Raw genomic sequence first — 20199 nt, forward strand, 5'->3', positions numbered from 1 at the left:
AAACAATCACGGGGGAGTTTTATGCAATCAACACATCATGAGCTTGCAATATTGCAGAAAAGAGGAGGAGGTCCAAGCAAATACGATGACAGGGATCGACTTAGGGCGCACATTGTGTATATGTATGTATGTGAATTAAAACAGTGTTATTCTTCAGGGGTGATGATGACGACGCAGAGATAGTGCTGCTGCCTCCTCGCAAAGACGCATCCAACACACCTCCCGTCACCAAGACAGGTGGGTCTTTCACCATCACTCATAAATGTTTGTGTGTGTGTGTGTGTGTGTGTATGTAGATATATATATATGTCGTGCCGAATAGGTAAAACTGGTCAGTTAGCAAGAACTCATTGAAAATTAAGTCCTTTCTAAAATTTTCATTTATACGTTTAAAGATATATTTTTTTTAATTTATATTAATGTAAAAATTAATAATTTTGTACCAAAAGAACCTTAGAAAACTTACCTAACCTTATTATAACAAGCTCAGTTTAATTTAGCCTAATCCAACTAAATATATTTTAGATAAGTTTACAATAATTTAATAATAAACAAACACAGTGAAATATACATTTTTCCTTAGGTTCAGAATTATTTTTGCGAAATTATTGCATACACAAATTTTCGCTAGTCTTATTCGGCAAGAAGAGAATTGCTATTTAAGCCAAAATAGCAAGTTTTACCTATTCGGCACGACACACACACACACACTCACACACACACACACACACACACACACACACACACACACACACACACACACACACACACACACACACACACACACACACACACACACACACACACACACACGCACGCGCACACACACACACACACACACACACACACACACACACACACACACACACACACACACACACACACACACGCACGCACGCACGCACGCACACACACGCGCACGCACGCACGCACGCACGCACGCACACACACACACACACACACACACATATGCATACATGCATATCAGGAACGTTAACAGCAATATTAGATATTATTGTGTACTTACCTGTGCTCAAAAATACATAGTATCTCCCAGGTAAAGGTAGTCACTGTGCATCACTTATTCTCTGAAAGTTAGAGCACAGTGGTAACATTGTTGCTCATATAGCACGGTAGCCATATTGTGTTTCATATACTATAATAATAATATTTTTTCTCGTATAGCACTGTAGTCATTGTGCTTTTTTAGTAATCATATTGTTGAGATCTCCTATAGCACGGTAGTAATAGTGTTGCTCATATAGCACGGTAGTCTTAATGTATCTCATATAGCACGGTAGTAATAGTGTTGCTCATATAGCACGGTAGTAATAGTGATATAGCACGGTAGTCTTAATGTATCTCATATAGCACGGTAGTAATAGTGTTGCTCATATAGCACGGTAGTCTTAATGTATCTCATATAGCACGGTAGTAATAGTGTTGCGCATATAGCACGGTAGTCTTAATGTATCTCATATAGCACGGTAGTAATAGTGTTGCTCATATAGCACGGTAGTCTTAATGTATCTCCTATAGCACGGTAGTAATAGTGTTGCTCATATAGCACGGTAGTCTTAATGTATCTCATATAGCACGGTAGTAATAGTGTTGCTCATATAGCACGGTAGTCTTAATGTATCTCATATAGCACGGTAGTAATAGTGTTGCTCATATAGCACGGTAGTCTTAATGTATCTCATATAGCACGGTAGTAATAGTGTTGCGCATATAGCACGGTAGTCTTAATGTATCTCATATAGCACGGTAGTAATAGTGTTGCTCATATAGCACGGTAGTCTTAATGTATCTCATATAGCACGGTAGTAATAGTGTTGCGCATATAGCACGGTAGTCTTAATGTATCTCATATAGCACGGTAGTAATAGTGTTGCTCATATAGCACGGTAGTCTTAATGTATCTCATATAGCACGGTAGTAATAGTGTTGCTCATATAGCACGGTAGTCTTAATGTATCTCATATAACATGGTAATCTTATTGCATCTTCCATAGTACTGAAATTACATGGTATCTTACGTATCACGGGACTCAAATTGTCTCCATTACTTGCTGCTCTTCCCCACACTTCCTCTTCATTTCACCTACTGACCGCCCTCCTGCCCCCTCTTCATTTACCTCTACTGATCTGAAAATGTATATGCATGGTATATAATACTGACAAGATGAAGAATTAGGTACATGTGCAACATCTGGGTAACTTTATTGTAGACGTTTCGCCGTCCAGTGACCTTATCATTAAATGATGTTCTTGAATTTGTATTGAAAAAAACTTTATCATAGACGTCTACAATAAAGGTTCCCAGGTGTTGCACATGTGTCTAATTCTCCTTCAGTCGATCACAGAGGAGACAGCAGAAGCAGTAGATATGTCAAGACGATGTAATCAGTCCATCATCTTTGAAGAGAGATGAACTAATTGCATTGTCATCACATCTTTACTGCTTTTGCTGCCTCCTCTGTACTAGTTTGAAGATGAGGAATTAGACACATGTGCAACATCTGGGTATCTTTATTTGTAGACGTTTCACCGATCATTGGCTTTATTAATACAATACACGGATGTTAGGTAAAAGGACACGAAGTGCAGCTAATGTGACAATTTATTGCGGCAACGTTTCGGTCTCCAGGAGCTTTGTCAAACCGTAACGCCTTGACATTACTTTCACTTGTGTCCTTTTACCTAACATATTGTCGGTAATTCTACCAACATTAATACAATACAAGAATATAATGTGAAGAATGTAGAACTATATACAAACGATGAGGTAATCAGTCTGCTGTGTAGGCGAAACGTTTGGGAATAAAATCACCTAACTGTTGCACATGTGTCTTACTTATTTACAACGCTTTGTTTGAAAGCATCATGCTGAGGCAAGTGCTCAGTGATGACACCTTCCTCAGAGTGTGGGGTAGCGCCCCGGACACCACAGAATTCCAAGTTAGTGTGTTCAACGTACTCCGGTTGCCGTGCTACCTGCAACAGTGAGTACCAGTTCCCCTCGGGCCAGCGGCGGCTTTTCGTCGTGTGTGAGAATGGTCGGTGGACCATCAGTGGCTCGAACTGGGACACTCTCCCTGATTGTGAACGTGAGTCTCATTCTACTGCTTAAAAACATTCAACTTACCTTTAAGATCCTGCTACTGTTTCACTGAGACACACTGCTGTACTGAGATAAACTCTTTCAGTACTGACTTACGAAATCGTAATGACACAATTGTGGGTTCTATCCTCGCCCGAGGTATGGTGTTTTTTCTCTCCCAGTACTAGATTTTACTTGACCCTAACATACTACCAGATTAGGATATACCACTCTGCTGGGATATATATAATACTGGGAATACATGGTGTAGAAAACCGACAAGTTGATAAACGAGAAACTTGTGTGACATTTGGGTATCTTTAATCTGGAAATGTTTCGGAAGGCAGTGACTTCTTCAGTCCAGTGCAGAAAAAGGTGAGATGAGGAGTTTGAGGTAATCGGTCCCTTAGCCTGAAGTCGATGTGTTTTGTCCGTCAGTCTTTATACAGATGCAGCATATTCGCGGAGATGGAGCTAATATACTGGTGACAGTTGAGGTGGAGCACAGTTATTTCACTTATCATATATAGTACTTTACGGGAGGTTTACTATAACGGTACTGTGACATGCCATAACTGCGAGTTATATATCACCATACCTTCCATACCACTACATGGTGCCATATCATTACTATTCTGTGACTAAGTGGTGTTAAAGATGTGAATTTGCATCCGGTTTTTGAAATTCGCAATTGCCCATTCATAATGTAGGTTGTAAATGTCAAGATAACAGCAACCTGGGTACTGTAAGGCAGTGGAAAGATAAATACTACCATGCTATTGCTTATGAAGATAATTGTTAAACAGTGTCTTATCTTTGTGCATGGGAGAACATACACAGTGTTCAAATGCAAACAAAATCATTTCACTGACATTTATTCACGTCTCTAATGCCATAACATTGTATCAATCGCATCTGCTAGAAAAATGACAGGATGGATAATGAGAACCTTCAAAACTAGGGAGGCCAAGCCCATGATGACACTCTTCAGGTCACTTGTTCTATCTAGGCTGGAATATTGCTGCACTCTAACAGCACCTTTCAAGGCAGGTGAAATTGCCGACCTACAACTGCCTCCCAGCACACATAAGGGGGATTACCAACAGACCCCTGGCAGTCTTCAAGCTGGCACTATATCAGTTCCTGATCATATAGCCAGCAGCAACAGCCTGGTTGATATGATATATATATATATATATATATATATATATATATATATATATATATATATATATATATATATATATATATGTGTATATATATATATATATATATATGTGCGTGTGTGTGTGTTCACTGTGCCAATACTTATAAGTAATTGTTGTGTTCTTGAGCCCGGATGTACTCTACATTGTGGGAACAATATGTACATGCTTGATCTATCGAGATATACTGTTATTGCATGGGGATACAGCTTTAATGTACGTGAACAAACAATTATTACTGGGCATACTACTACTTTACTCAGATATATCACTATCGTGATATATGATACTGCTCTGACGAATTTTAAAACTATCACAATATCTCTACTGGCACTGATGGCCTGGTGGCTAAAGCTCTCGCTTCACTGGGCGAGGGTGTGAGTTCGATTCCCAGCGAGGGAAGAAACATTGGAAGTGTTTCTTTACACCGGTTGTCTATGTTACCCATCAGTAAAATGGATACCTGGGTGTTAGCCGAGTGTTGTGGGTTGCATCCTGGGACAAAACTGACCTAATTTGCCCGAAATGCTCTGCATAACCTGCTGCTTTCTATATAGTAGTATGTCATTGATGTTAACTAGGACTGTATACCTTGTACATGTACCTGTAGAAATAAAGATTATTATTATTATTATTATTATTATTATTATTATTATACTGGGGATCACCACGCTTCTAAATGGTCGTAGCACCACTCCACTGGGACTTACCACTGTTTTAATGGAATGTATAATTGTTCGACTGGGATGAGGCAGCTATACCCAAGTAGGACACATTACTAATTTGTGAATAATCATAATACAGTAACTGTGTTTCCCTTCCGACTTCCCCAGCCATCTGCAAGCCACCGTGTCAGAACTCCGGCTTCTGCTTCGCTCCAGGTTTGTGTCACTGCCCACCCAACTGGGAGGGCAGGTCCTGCGAGGTACCTAAAGGACCTCCCCCTGGCTTATGTCCTGAGAGGCCGACCACGCCCAAGAATTCCATCATACGCTGTTCGAGGAAGTGAGTCCTCATGTGCTGACACTGTCAGTCTCTTTTACGTTTTATATTGACAATAAGTCGACAAAAATACTTTTATTAGCGGAAAACATTTATTATACGATATTTCACCCATACTGGAGCTTTAGCAGGTAGTAGATAAAGCTAAACTATGGGCGAAACGTCTGTAATAAAGACTTTCTCTGCTAAAAGTCTTTAAAAGTATCTCCACTTTTTACTAACAAAACTAAATTGATATTGATACAAACATCATTATTTAACAAAAACAATAGCATTACGTGGTGTCACGTGACCTCTATAGTTGTAATAAGTAAGATCTTCCATCACCAGCATCAAGGAACCTCGCCTCATGGGAGGTTCCTTGATGCCGGTTAGGGGCTCTTGATCCAAGGAATTGAACTTGACTTTCCGTTCCTTGGATCGAACCTGCATACCTCCCATTCCCCCAGGCGCTCTATAACCCCTACGGCTTTAGCACTCCCTCATGATTGTTATAATAATAATGTCAGTAGAAAGTAGTACAATCTGACTTAAACTGTTCTGACTATGAACGGGTATCAAATGATTTGGATCACTGGCACTAAAATGCCTCATAGGAAGGTCACGGGTTACGATAAGAGTTGTTCGGATTTTTAACACGGAGGGTTAGTCGCACAGGATAATCTAAGGGAGTCAGTGCGTCATCGAGGACTGTCTGTCTTATTTCCAATGTGGTCCTTCAATCTTGTCCCCCAGGATGCGACCTACACCAGTCGACTAACAGTGACAACAAGTACCTACTTACTGTTAATTGAACAGGGACAACAGGTGTAAGGAAACATGCCCAACGTTACTACACATGCCGATGATTGAACCATGGACACTCAGTGTGTGAGGCGCGTCGCTCCTCAAAAATGTTAATGAAAAAATGCCCCCCCCCTCAAATAAAATAATCTGATTTAAAAATTAATTTTTAATATACTGTACCTGTATTATACATATAATATCTGGAGTCTGTTGTATGCACAGCAATACTGGCAAAAGATTAATGTGTTTTTAAGTATAAAATTACTATTCGTTATTTCAGAATGATTAATTGTGAAACTCCATGTTACGGAAATGATAAGAAATGACAAGAAATGACTGAAGGTCAATATTTTTAAATAATATTAAATTAATAAATTTTCAGAAACTGCACTGCTGAATGTTTGGAAGGTCACCAGTTCAACGAGCATCTTACACGCATCACTTACCAGTGTGTAGACGCCAGCTGGATCATCCAGCAGCCAGGATGGAACCAGGAAATCCCATCTTGTCAGCGTGAGTATTGTGCTCTTCACAACCTTCCAGTCTCCAACAGGACTCAGCACTAGCGAGGTCGCTGGTAGCATCACTGATCTGGGGTGATGACCAGTATAACTTGGGCTTCTGACCTCCCTCACACCACTCATCACATGGAAGGTTACTCACGTAGGAAGTAGCAAGCCACTTTTGGATGGTGGTCCTCTTAATTAGTTAAAAAGCATGTCGAATTTGTTTTCAATCTTTCTAACAATTCCCTGCTAGGCTAACTCTGTCTACCCTCTTTAAAAATATCATCTTTGATTCATATTCTACTACTTATTGCTTTTTATCCGTGGTTTATGTAACACCGATGTTGACTCGCATTCTTGTGATGTTTTGCCTTGTCTAATTCGCTAATATATCCTATTTTACTCGTGGGATCCTGCCCTATTACCTACCGTACAGCACTGAATGACACCCATAAGTTTACCACCTTTCTTAAACTTTATTGTTATTTAACATTATCAGTTGTTATAATTATTACTGCAGATTTTGTAAATATTATTTCGTGAAGGCAGCTTCCTTGCCATTTCCTACTTACAAGCTTGCTATATCTGGAGGTTAAGCACTTCATAAATGTTTATGGTTAAAACCGATTTCAGTTAGATGTGAGTACACACAAAAATAGTCTACTTATATACTGAGATAAAGGTTTGTGTGCCTGCAGCAATCTGTGACCCAGTGTGTATGTACAACGGCAAGTGTGTCGCCCCCAACCTGTGTCAGTGTACCGCTGAGTATCGTGGTGATGTCTGCCAGTACCGTAAGTCATCTTATATCTTACAGTTTTTCCCCCTCTAGTGGTTATTTGTATAATAAAAAAATTACTTTTCTTGTGTCTTGCATTTTTTGATACTATTTTCTCTCCCCCCGTTCTCCTATAACCTCAACAGAACTTTTTTTTTCCTAACTGCGCATCTTATATTTACAAGGAGACACTAAGGCCGTCGGTGACATACATCGCCCACCTGGGTTTAAACTCTTAGAAAAGTCATGCATAACTAATGACATATGCACTCTGTCTGACTTTTTTTGGGTTATCCTAGGTACATTACACATATGCTGCTATGTATGATAATCTATGTAATTGTATTTGTGTATACCTGAATAAACTTACTTATACCAAAAGGTGTACATCTCTCAGCTTATACATACAGCGGGTGCTTGAGTATCTCAACTATGTTGAAAAGTATTATTACATTCATGGGGAAGTACTGAGCGTCTGGAGGGACGGGGAACAAAAAACCAAATTCAATCCAAGAAGAGATGCTATATTTCCTTCGAGCAATAGACCTTCACCAGCATGGAGGAGCCCTTCTTTAAATTACAAGATATGTGAAACACCTTCAGCTAGATGAAGGAAAATCCGGCTATTCTACTGGGTCGGGTCTTTTTTTTTTTTTTTTGATAGAAATCATAGAACGTCACTGAATATTTTCATATAACGCGTTATACATGATCCAAAAACTGAACAAAAAAATCCGTATATGTCTCCCAAACAATCATAACTTCAAAATCAACAATTCTTTACCAAAATATCCCAAAATGAACCTACCACCTACACTAAACTACTACTACTACCACCACTAATATACTAATAGACTATATACTATAGATTGAAACGTATTATGATTGTTTTCCAGCAAAACTAACTTTAAAATAAATATACAAAAATATTTTGATATTTTCCAGACATCTCGAACTGCGACCCCAAGAGTCTTAGCTTCAATGGTGGATACAACTGTTCTGGCAGAGGGATGCAGTACGGGTGTGTGCTTTACTGTCCCGAGGGTGTGCAGTTTAAGTTCCCTCCTGCAGAGTTATACAGCTGTGACTACGCTACCAGCACCTGGTCACCCTCACCCATACCCATGTGTGATGTTGGTAAGTTCAAGCAGTTGCTACCTTCAAGGAACTGGTGCTGCCCTTAGATTCATCGGGCGCTGAAGGACCCCAACGTGTTTAGCGCTTCCCATCGGATGTCATAAAAAAAATAAGCAGGCTCCTTTGCCCCCCCCCAAAAAAAATGGTTCTCTACTATAATGTGGTAGTAGCAGAGGTTGCCATAAACATTTTTCTGTTCAAAGCTGTCAAACAATGTTTACTTCTTCAACGTGAAATGCAAAACTAGATATTTGACATATTAATGTCTCATATATATATATATATATATATATATATATATATATATATATATATATATATATATATATATATATATATATATATATATATATATATATATATATATATATAGATATATATAGATATATATAGATATATATATATATATATATATATATATATATATATACATATATATATATATATATATATATATATATATATATATATATATATATATTTTCCCAATTTTCCCAAACCCCTTTTTTTTAAAGTGCAGGCATTGTACTTCCATTTCCGGACTAAACCCGACTATAGGAAAAAAACTTTTCCTGAACCCCTTCAAATAAAATTCCTGCTCACTCCAACAGATCTTCGGGCCCCGTCCCTTTTCGGTCTCCATTCACCCTATCTAACACGCTCACGCACGTTTTGCTGGAAGCCCAAACCCCCTTCCTTAAAAAACCCTTTCCTTTTTTCCCCCCTTCTCCCAACCCCTTTTTGAGGACAAAACCCTCCCTTTCCCCTTTCCCTTTTTCCCTATAGATTTATATTTTCCATTTTCATTCTCCCGTGATCCTTTCTCTTTTAAAATGACCAAACCACCCCCAAAAACCCCCTCTTCTCCCCTCTGACTAATACTTTATTAACTCCACACCTTCCCTAATTTCCACACTGAATTTTCAAATATTTACACCACATTCCCCTTAAACGGGACATCTCCGCTCCTCCAACCGTCTCCCCCTCCCATTTCCCACCCAAGTTTTCACACCCATAAAGAGTTTTGGGGAAATTTACTATATTTAACTTCCCTTTTTTTGGCCCCATAGATAATGTTTTTTTGACCCCAAACATAATTCAACGACCACTAAATTTTTTCCCCAAAACAATTCAAAGGATTAACCACCCTTCATAAATCCATCCGCGGGGACACGTCAACCCCCGATCGGGAAAACTTTCACTTCTTCCATACTCCTCCTCCCCAATTTGATATCCAATTTTTCTTTATCTAAATCATTTGACCCCCTTTTAATAATTTTATTTCCTTTTTTTCTATGTCACTTTCAAATTTTTCTACCTTTACACACATTCCCAAACTCATCCACAAACCCCTTTGAAATTTTTTCAGAATTTCCCAAAAGGGCAAGTAATACAAAGTAACTTTTTTTAATTCCTTTTTTGAATTTGTTTCCCCCAAAATTTTAATCCCACCCTCCCCAAAACACCCATTTATTTCCCCTTTAAACCCTATCTATAAAATATTAAACAACCGGGGACATTACACACCCCTGTCTAAGACCCATTTTTCCCCGGGAAGTAGTCCCCTTTTTTACACACCCTAACCTGAGCCTCACTACCCTCAAAAAAACTTTTTTTACAGCATTTAATAACTTACCACCATTCCATATACTTGCAACATTCCACATTGCTCCTCTATCCACTCTATCATATGCCTTTTCTCCCCCAAAAAATGCAAAAAACTTCCTATCTTTTCTAAATACTTTTCACATTTTGTTTCCCAATGTAAAAAAATTGATTAAAACATCCCCTCCCATCAAAAAACCCCCTTTTGCTCACCCGGGCAATCCTACATTCTGTTTAAATTTCTAATTCTTTCAATTATAACCCAAATGTACACTTTTCCTGGATCCCCATTTTTTTTATTCCTCAAAATTTTTTATGTCTTTTTTTGCCCTTTTTCCTTTATAAAGGGACTACTTTTTTTCCTGCCAATTTTTTGTCCCTTTCCCCCTTTTTAAACACATTTATTAAACAAAAGTACCAACCACTCCAACACTATACCCCCCTGCTTTTAACTTTTTGGCCATGATCCCATCAGTTCCAGCTGTTTTAATTTCTTTTTCTAATGCCTAAAGGTACCTCCCCACACTTACATTCGGGCCCCTTTTTTTTCACTCCAAAAGAGGGATACCCCCTTACCAGTGCATGAAATTACTCCCTCTGTTTTTCCCTTTTAACATTTAAAAGTTCTCAAAATATTTTTGCCATCTCCCCAATACCTCCATCCCCCCATCTACTAATTTCCCCTACTCTGTTTTTAACGGGCAAATCCATATTTTCCCTAGGCTTTTTAATTTGGGTTTAAACCCTTAAAAAAAAATTTTTTTTATTTTCATTAAAATTTCTTGACAGTGCCTCCCCCTCTATCATCTGCCCCCTTTTTGCACCTCACCCCCTTTTACCTTTTTTTTTTTTTCCAAAACTCTGCTTTTTAACACTTCTGTTTTGAAAAACCCTTTTCCTAAGCTCCCTTTTTTCTTTTATCACACCCTTTACTTCATCATTCCACCAATCACCCTCTTTCCTCCTCCCCCAAAACCCTCCTATCACAAACTTCTGCCCCACTTCTAATACCCTTTCATTTTTAAAACTATTCCAACCCCCTTTAACCCCCACTACTTTATCTTTTCACTAGCCCACCCTTTTTCCCAAAAGTCCTTTATCTCACCCAACTTCCCCCCCCCCATTTTTACACTTTTCACTTTTTACTTTTTGTTACCCTCCTTTTTTTTCCCCTCCACCTCTTACTTAACTTTGTTCAACTTAAAAAAATGATCCCCTATATCCCGTTTCCCCCTTATAAAAATGTCATCCGGGGTTTTCCCATCAACCTTTTTTCCAAAAATACATAACTTAATAAACTACTTTCATTGTGGGATCAAATTTTTTATATTTATTTATCCTCTTTTTTATAAAAAAATGTATTACTTATTTAAAATTTTTTTACACATAGCTCAATTAAAGGCCCCCATTTAATTTTCCCTGGCACCCCAAATTTACCTACCACCCCTCCCCCTAACAACCCCCTTTAGCAAAAACTCAACCCCCCATTACTTCCCCTTGATTCAAAATCCCCACGCATTCCCCCAACATTTCCCCCAAAAACTCTCTCTCCCACACCCCCTTCTCCAGGAACACGCTTTATTTTAAAACCCCCCTTTTTACATCCAATCTTTATTTTTCTCCACAAACCTTTTAAATTAAAACTTTTTATTCCCCCTTTCCTGCCAAAGCTTTTCCCTTCAACATTTTTCCTTCCCTTTTTTGCTCTAACCCCCTTTTTAAACCCCATAAACCCATTTATTCCCCCTCCCCCCGAAACCTCCCACCCCCCCTTTAGCTTTGTTTACTTAAAGCCAGGGCATCCAGCTTCTTTTTCATTTTAAAATCCACAACCCTCTCTTTTTTTTATCTGCACAACACCCCCGCAAAAACTCAGATGAGTGTGTATAAATAAATGTGTACATGTATGTGTAGTGTGACCTAAGTGTAAGTAGAAGTAGCAAGACATGCCTGTAATCTTGCATATTTATGAGACAGACAAAAGACATCAGCAATCCTACCATCATGTAAAACAATCACAGGCTTCGTTTTACACTCACTTGGCAGGACGGTAGTACCTCCCTGGGTGGTTGCTGTCTACCAACCTACTACCTATATATATATATATATATATATATATATATATATATATATATATATATATTTCAACAAGTCGGCCGTCTCCCACCGAGGCAGGGTGACCCAAAAAAGGAAAGAAAATCCCCAAAAAGAAAATGCTTTCATCATCATTCAACACATATAAAGATACACAACATATCCCTCCAAACTGCCAACATCCCAAACCCCTCCTTTAAAGTGCAGGCATTGTACTTCTCATTTCCAGGACTCAAGTCCGACTATATGAAAATAACCTGTTTCCCTGAATCCCTTCACTAAATATTACCCTGCTCACACTCCAACAGATCGTCAGGTCCCAAATACCATTTATCTCCATTCAGTCCTATCGAACATGCTCATGCACGCCTGCTGGAAGTCCAAGCCCCTCGCCCACAAAACCTCCCTTACCCCTTCCTTCCAACCTTTTCGAGGACGACCCCTACCCCGCCTTCCTTCCCCTACAGATTTATACGCTCTCCATGTCATTCTACCTTGATCCATTCTCTCTAAATGACCAAACCACCTCAACAAACCCTCTTCAGCCTTGTGCCTAATACTTTTATTAACTCCACACCTTCTCCTAATTTCCACACTCCTAATTTTCTGCATAATATTTACACCACACATTGCTCTTAGACAGGATATCTCCACTGCCTCCATCAGCTGAGACTAGCCGAGACTCGAACCTGAGAGGGATAGGCAGCCTCATGGGAACCTAGCTAAACTCAGATAACCCTTGGTCACTACCCCACAATGCCACAAGTGTCCTTACTTAACACCAAACGTGTTGTGGCATGTTGGTGTAGGGAGTTGAGAGTTGAGCCCAGCTAGTTTCCCGTGAGGCTGCCGAGACGATTCGGGTTCGGATCTCACCCAGTTGCAGAGAGAAGTTGTGTGTGGTGCTTACCTTATGCTGCTATTTTTATACTATGGAGCTAAAATAAAATTTTCAGTTATAATCTGTAGAGTTTAATCCCTATCTTATTGGTTAAATTAGAATTATTATTATTATTATTACTGTTGTTGTTGTTGTCAGTATTATATTAAGCGCTAAACCCGTACAGGTCATTTAGCTCTGACGTTTATCATATTCCTAAAGTATTAATGTTGTGTTGAAGTGAATTGCTTCACTAACAACGCTCGTGTAGTCAAACAACCGTATAACATTTTCTGTACATCTCTTGAAGTAACATCCTCGTCGTTTACAGACACCTTCAACATCAACGTTATTAGGGAAACTACCTCGCAGGTGATCCCAAAACTGCCTGGATCCTGCTACACCTGGTCAGGAACACATTACAAGTCTTTTGATGGCAAGGTCTACAGGTGAGATATAGTCGAAGTTTTTCTGTGTAAAAGTGTGTGTGCTTTAAATATTTTTTTTGGTGACTTTTTTTTAACAGACTTAAAATAGGATATATGTCACTCTTACACACGTGTAACGTGTTCTGTAAAGACGGTTTCTGTATTATCCGGACTATTATTATTATTATTATTATCGTCATAATAATAAATTATTTTATTTTACTGCTATTTTGAAGTGCTAAACCCATTAGAGTTTGTCACCAAGAAATCTTCTATGTTTGTGGGGGGACAGACCTATAATATGCAGAGGGGCTTATCAGATTTGATACTACATATGCATTAAGTTATCAGTAGATTTATTATTTTACGTATTGTATCAAGATATGTTTACCAGTTTGAAGTTCTAACCAGCCGGAAGATTCAAGTTCACTTATGCATAACTTTGAGAGTTCACGCAGCTACACTGTTATTATATGCATCAGTTGATTATCAATTTTCGTACTGTATATTAATTAACTTATTAACAGAATTCAATAATATACCTAAAACACCAAATAATTTTGCATGATTTTGATACAGGAGGCCCCGCTTATACAAAGCCTATTTTCGGTGTTCACGTTTTCATTGGCTTTCAGTTGAACTATTGTCCATCCGCCGGTGAAAATCGCCTGAAAAGGTGCTGTATATGAGGGGCCCTCATGTATCAAGTTTTTCTAATTCGGGGTATTCAAATTTACTTATATATTGTGTCTTGGGTGGCAGCTTTGAGAGTTCGTGTCCCTACACACTGCTTCAGGACTCTACCCATGGCACCTTCACCGTCAACCTACGTACTGCTGACGGCTGTGAAGGTACTTCTTGTCCCAAGGTTATCCAGCTCTTCCTTGAAGACGACCAGTATGTTCTTCAAGCAACAGGTTGGTGCATACCTCCTTTTCTTTTTGTTCACATATTACCGAGTATGTTTAAGTCACAGGTTTGTGTAGACAGATAGAATTAGCTTAATCCAGTCGGTATAGACAGTGATTAACTAGACTAGCTTAATACATAATTAGTGTAGACAGAGGTAGAGTTAACTAGACAGTAGCTTAATCTACGGTCATTGTAGAGAGGTAGAGTTAGTTTAATCCACAATCATAGTAGACAGAATTAGAGCTAGCTAATCATTAGCTAAATCTACAGTCATTGTAGACAGAGGTAGAGTTAACTGGACAACAGCTTAATCTACAGTTCGACTACCTGACCTTCAAGTGACCTAAGATACAGTCCTGCCACGTCCCAGTTCTTGGGCCGGCACCACTGAACGGGTCATCTTCCGACAGTGAACCATGTCCAGTTTTTTTTTCTTCTGGCAAATATAAATCTAACAGCAATAATATAATTAGTCCTGCTGTACCTCATTATCTGGTGTCATCACAGTCGTTTGTGTCCACAGAGTCAGGTCAGCCGAGTCTGGCCTACCGGGACACAAACCTGGCCATCCCAGGTCAGATGAACGGTGTCGTGTCTGAACGCGTGGCTCACTTTGTTGTTCTCAAGGTGTCTGGCCTTGGTCTCACTATCAAGTGGGACATGAAGGTAAGCCTAGTGTTGCTAACCGTGAGTGTTTGTACTGTGTTGTGTGTGTGTTGAATTGTGTTGTACTCAAGGTGTCTGGCCTTGGTTTCACTATCATGTGAGACATGAAGGTAAGCCTAGTGTTGCTTACTGTGTGTGTCTGTACTCACCTGTTTGTGGTTGCAGGGGTCGAGTCACAGCTCCTGGCCCCGCCTCTTCGCTGATTGCTACTAGGTCCTCTCTCTCCCTGCCCCATGAGCTCTATCATACCTCGCCTTAAAACTATGTATGGTTCCCGCCTCCACTACGTCACTTTCTAGGCTATTCCACGGCCTGACTACTCTATGACTGAAGAAATACTTCCTAACATCCCTTTGATTCATCTGAGTCTTCAACTTCCAATTGTGACCTCTTGTGTCTGTGTCCCTTCTCTGGAACATCCCGTCTTTGTCCACCTTGTCTATTCCGCGCAGTATTTTATATGTCGTTATCATGTCTCCCCTGACCCTCCTGTCCTCCAGTGTCGTCAGCCCGATTTCCCTCAACCTTTCTTCGTAGGACAATCCCCGTAGCTCTGGGACTAGTCTTGTTGCAAACCTTTGCACTTTCTCTAATTTCTTGACGTGCTTGACTAGGTGTGGATTCCAAACTGGTGCTGCATACTCCAGTATGGGCCTGACGTAAATGGTATACAGAGTCTTAAACGAATCCTTACTGAGGTATCGGAACGCTATCCGTAGGTTTGCCAGGCGCCCGTATGCTGCAGCAGTTATCTGATTGATGTGCGCCTCAGGAGATATGCTCGGTGTTATGCTCACCCCCAGATCTTTTTCCTTGAGTGAGGTTTGCAGTCTTTGGCCATCTAAACTATATTGTGTCTGCGGTCTTCTTTGCCCTTCCCCAATCTTCATGACTTTGCATTTGGCAGGGTTAAATTCAAGGAGCCAGTTGCTGGACCTGGCATGTAGCCTGTCCAGGTCTCTTTGTAGTCCTGCCTGATCCTCATCCGATTTGATTCTTCTCATTAACTTCGCATCATCTGCAAACAAGGACACTTCTGAGTCTATCCAAGAACAGCACAGGTCCTAGGACTGACCCCTGTGGAACCCCGCTTGTCACAGGCGCCCACTCTGACACTTCGTCGCGTACCATGACTCGTTGTTGCCTCCCTGTCAGGTATTCTCTGATCCATTGCAGTGCCTTTCCTGTTATGTGTGCCTGATCCTCTAGCTTTTGCAGTAACCTCTTGTGAGGAACTGTGTCGAAGGCCTTCTTGCAGTCCAAAAATATGCAGTCGATCCACCCCTCTCTCTCTTGTCTTACTTCTGTCACCTTGTCATAAAACTCTAGTAGGTTTGTGACACAGGATTTTCCTTCCCTGAAACCGTGCTGGTTGTCAATTATACACTTGTTTCTTTCCAGGTGCCCCACCACTCTCCTCCTGATGATCTTCTCCATGACCTTGCATACTATACACGTTAGTGATACAGGTCTGTAGTTTAGTGCCTCATGTCTGTCTCCCTTTTTAAAAAATGGGACTACATTTTCCATTTTCCATACCTCAGGGAGTTGCCCAGTTTCAAATGATGTGTTGAAGATCTTTGTTAATGGCTCACACAATATCTCTGCTCCCTCTTTAAGGACCCATGGAGAGATGTTGTCTTGTCCCACCGCCTTTGAGGTGTCAAGTTCGCATAGCAGCTTCTTCACCTCCTCCTTGGTTATATGTACCTCATCCAGCACTTGCTGGTGTGCCCCCCTGTTCTGATTTCCTGGAGTCCTACTGCTTTCCACTGTAAATACCTCTTTAAATCTTGTGTTGAGCTCCTGACATACCTCTTGGTCGTTTCTTGTGAATTCCCCATCACCCTTCCTCAGTCTGATTACCTGGTCCTTGACTGTTGTTTTCCTCCTGATGTGGCTGTACAACAGCTTCGGGTCAGTCTTTACTTTTGATGCTATGTCATTTTCATATTGTCTCTGAGCCTCCCTTCTTATCTGTGCATATTCGTTTCTGGCTCTTCGGCTGATTTCTTTATTTTCCTGAGTTCTGTGTCTTCTGTACCTTTTCCATTCTCTAGTACACCTAGTTTTTGCCTCCCTACACCTTTGGGTGAACCAAGGACTCGTTCTGTTCTTCCCATTATTTCTGTTTCCCTTGGGAACAAACCTCTCCTCTGCCTCCTTGAATTTTGTTGCTACATAGTCCATCATTTCTTGTACTGGTTTTCCTGTCAGTTCCCTCTCCCACTGAATGTCTTGAAGGAAGTTCCTCATGCCTGAGTAGTTCCCCCTTTTGTAGTTTGGTTTTTCCCAGCCTATTCCTGCTACTCTCTCCACTTGGAGCTCAACTATGTAGTCGAAGCACAGAACCACATGATCACTAGCTCCCAGGGGCCTTTCATACATGATACCCTCGATGTCCGAACTACTCATGGTGAATACAAGGTCCAGCCTTGCTGGTTCATCCTCTCCTCTCTCTCTGGTAGTGTCTCTAACATGTTGATGCATGAGGTTTTCCAGTACCACATCCATCATCTTGGCTCTCCATGTTTCGGGACCCCCATGGGGCTCCAGGTTTTTCCAGTCAATCTCCTTGTGATTGAAATCACCAATAACTAGTAACTTTGCTCCCCCCATGTGTGCTCTCCTGGCCACCTCGGCTAGTGTGTCGATCATTGCTCTGTTGCTCTCATCGTATTCTTCTCTTGGCCTCCTGCAGTTCTGTGGTGGGTTGTACATTACTGCAATTATCACCTTATGTCCCTCAGACTGGATTGTTCCTACTAAGTAGTCCCTTTCGCCCATGCCATCCATTCCTTCCATTTTCTCAAAATCCCACTGGTTTTTAATGAGCAGTGCAACTCCTCCTCCCCCTCTCCTCCCTCTGTCTTTCCTGAGGATTTGGTATCCGGATGGAAAGATTGAATCTGTTATTATTCTGGTGAGTTTTGTTTCTGTGAGTGCTATTATGTCTGGGGATGTCTCTTTGATTCTTTCGTGCCACTCCTCATACTTGTTTGTTATTCCATCTGCATTTGTATACCACACCTTCAACTTCTTTTCTAAGACTGTGGTCTGGGAGGTATATTGGGGTTGGGGAAGTGGGAGACCTGGTAAGGAACTATGGGTTGTTGCTGTGGGGGTGGAGTTTGTAATGTAGTGGGTGGGGGCATTGGATGTGGCATGAGTGTTTGGTTGCACTGGGGTTGACCTGGTTGGGAGGCTTCTATAGGAAGTTGTGAGGGAGGCTGTATTTGATCTTCTTCCTGGATCTGGGATCTCCTGTCTGTCTTCTCCATCCCCTCTCTTTCCTCCTTTCGCCTTTGTACCATCTCTCTCAGTTTCTGCCTTTCTTCTGTGTTGTGTTTTGTGTGTATGTGTGTGTTGGGGGGGGGAGGAGGAGGAGGTAATATTAAGGGTTACTAATGTATGTTTGGGTTCTCTATTCCACAGTCATGTCCAGTTTCAGACTAAACATGCAGGAAAACTTGAAGCTGACCCGTGTCAGTCCTATCCAAAGTATAACTGTAAGAATCAATGAATGTATCCTAGCTGAGGTGTGTGATACTCATTACACGTGTCTTGCAGAACCTAGTAGTGACGGAGATCAGTGAGCTACAGTGGAATAGAACAGCTGGTCTGTGTGGTCGATGTGATGGTCATCCAGAGAACGACTGGAGCTACCCGGACGGCACTTCGGAGACCAACATTGACTCCTTCCTTCGCTCCTGGCAAGCCAACACTCTAGGCGGTTAGTGCATATAAACAGAGGCGGATCTGCTATGAAACTAATGGAGCTTAAGCTTCAGGGCCTCTAATCCCGGAGGAGCCCCAGAAGTCACTTTAGTCCATATTGCTTAAAAATTTTGGGTTCTCCTGTATGAGAAGAGGTTGTGAAGAGGCCTCCCCGTAAGAAAGGTTCCTTGACACTGGTGAGGGGCTCTTGATCTAGTGAACTGGATCTGTGCTCCAGTTCCCTGAATTAAGCCTGAATACCTTTCACATCCCCTCCCCCACATGCGCTGTATAATCCTACGGGTTTAGCGCTTCCCCTTGATTATAATATTTATGTTCAGGCTTCAGGGCCAAAGAAATGTAGATGTGCCACTGTATCATTGGCAGACATTTTAGTAGTTTAGTGAAATGAGTCACAATATCGATGCTGGAATAATTTCTAGGAGTTATTTTTCTGGGATAACTCTGTGAGCGTAACATATCTAGTGTATGTAGCGTCATGCTGGTTGAATGTGGTGAGGGTCAGCAGAGAGCTTATAAATGGTGATTAACCTACACAGATATGCAAGTGAGTCACGAATGCTATATTAGGACATTTAATGGGAAGACTTTTCGCCCACCAGGAGTTTTTAACAACTTGCATGTATGCAATTCCTGGAGCAATGAATGAATGGAACACGTTAAGAAAATAGTGACGGTAAAATCAATGTATTTATACTTCATCTTCTACTTCTTCTTCTTCTTCTTCTTATTATTATTATTATTATTATTATTACTACTACTACTACTGCTACTTTATTATTGTTGTTGTAGTTCTTATTGTTTACATATTCCTGTCATAGTCTCCATTTTGAAGATAATTTGTATTTCATTACTATCACCACCTTGAGTCCACCACTAAGGCCTGAGCTTGCTACCATCTGCAGCTCATAAGACTGCCATCCCCACGAGCCCCTTTGAGGCGGGGTAGATGGCAGACCAGAGGCCTAGCTTCTCCCTACGAGCCCCGTGAGGGCGGGGAATGTGGCTAGGCCTGGGGACACTTGGTCCCAAAGATGAGAAGGTACTGTACCTCCTCCCATGGGAGACTTAAGTCTCGAGACACTCCCCAGATAGGGAGCCAAGGCCGGGTCACCACTACTTGGAAAAGACCCGGGCCGGGAGAATACCGGCGAATAAAAAAAAAAAAAAGTCCAGTTGAGTATACCTGTTATGTACACATTTGACTTCCCTCTTCTTCGTTTATTCCATTCATCTCAGAAATCCACGGGTTTCTGAATAGCAATGCTACTCCTCTTCCTCCTCCTCTGTTTCGTCTGTCCTGTCTCATTATCTGATATCATGCTGGGAAGATTGCATCTGTTATCACCTCGCAAGCTT

At 40.8% G+C, this 20199-nt stretch overlaps 1 protein-coding gene across 1 annotated transcript in view; it reads left to right on the forward strand.

Annotated features, from left to right (window-relative positions):
- Positions 1–20199, forward strand: part of LOC128697360 (hemocytin) — a 444623-nt gene that overhangs the window by 16198 nt on the left and 408226 nt on the right. The window contains exons 3-12 of the mRNA XM_070093851.1: positions 158–237; positions 2925–3110; positions 5142–5313; positions 6479–6609; positions 7301–7396; positions 8326–8517; positions 13428–13545; positions 14287–14441; positions 14960–15102; positions 18673–18835. Coding sequence (XP_069949952.1) covers positions 158–237; positions 2925–3110; positions 5142–5313; positions 6479–6609; positions 7301–7396; positions 8326–8517; positions 13428–13545; positions 14287–14441; positions 14960–15102; positions 18673–18835 — 1436 coding nt within the window. The remainder of the gene's footprint in view (positions 1–157; positions 238–2924; positions 3111–5141; positions 5314–6478; positions 6610–7300; positions 7397–8325; positions 8518–13427; positions 13546–14286; positions 14442–14959; positions 15103–18672; positions 18836–20199) is intronic.

The sequence above is a fragment of the Cherax quadricarinatus genome, chromosome 44 (assembly GCF_038502225.1).
Source record: "Cherax quadricarinatus isolate ZL_2023a chromosome 44, ASM3850222v1, whole genome shotgun sequence".
NCBI classification, from domain to species: Eukaryota; Metazoa; Arthropoda; class Malacostraca; order Decapoda; family Parastacidae; genus Cherax; species Cherax quadricarinatus.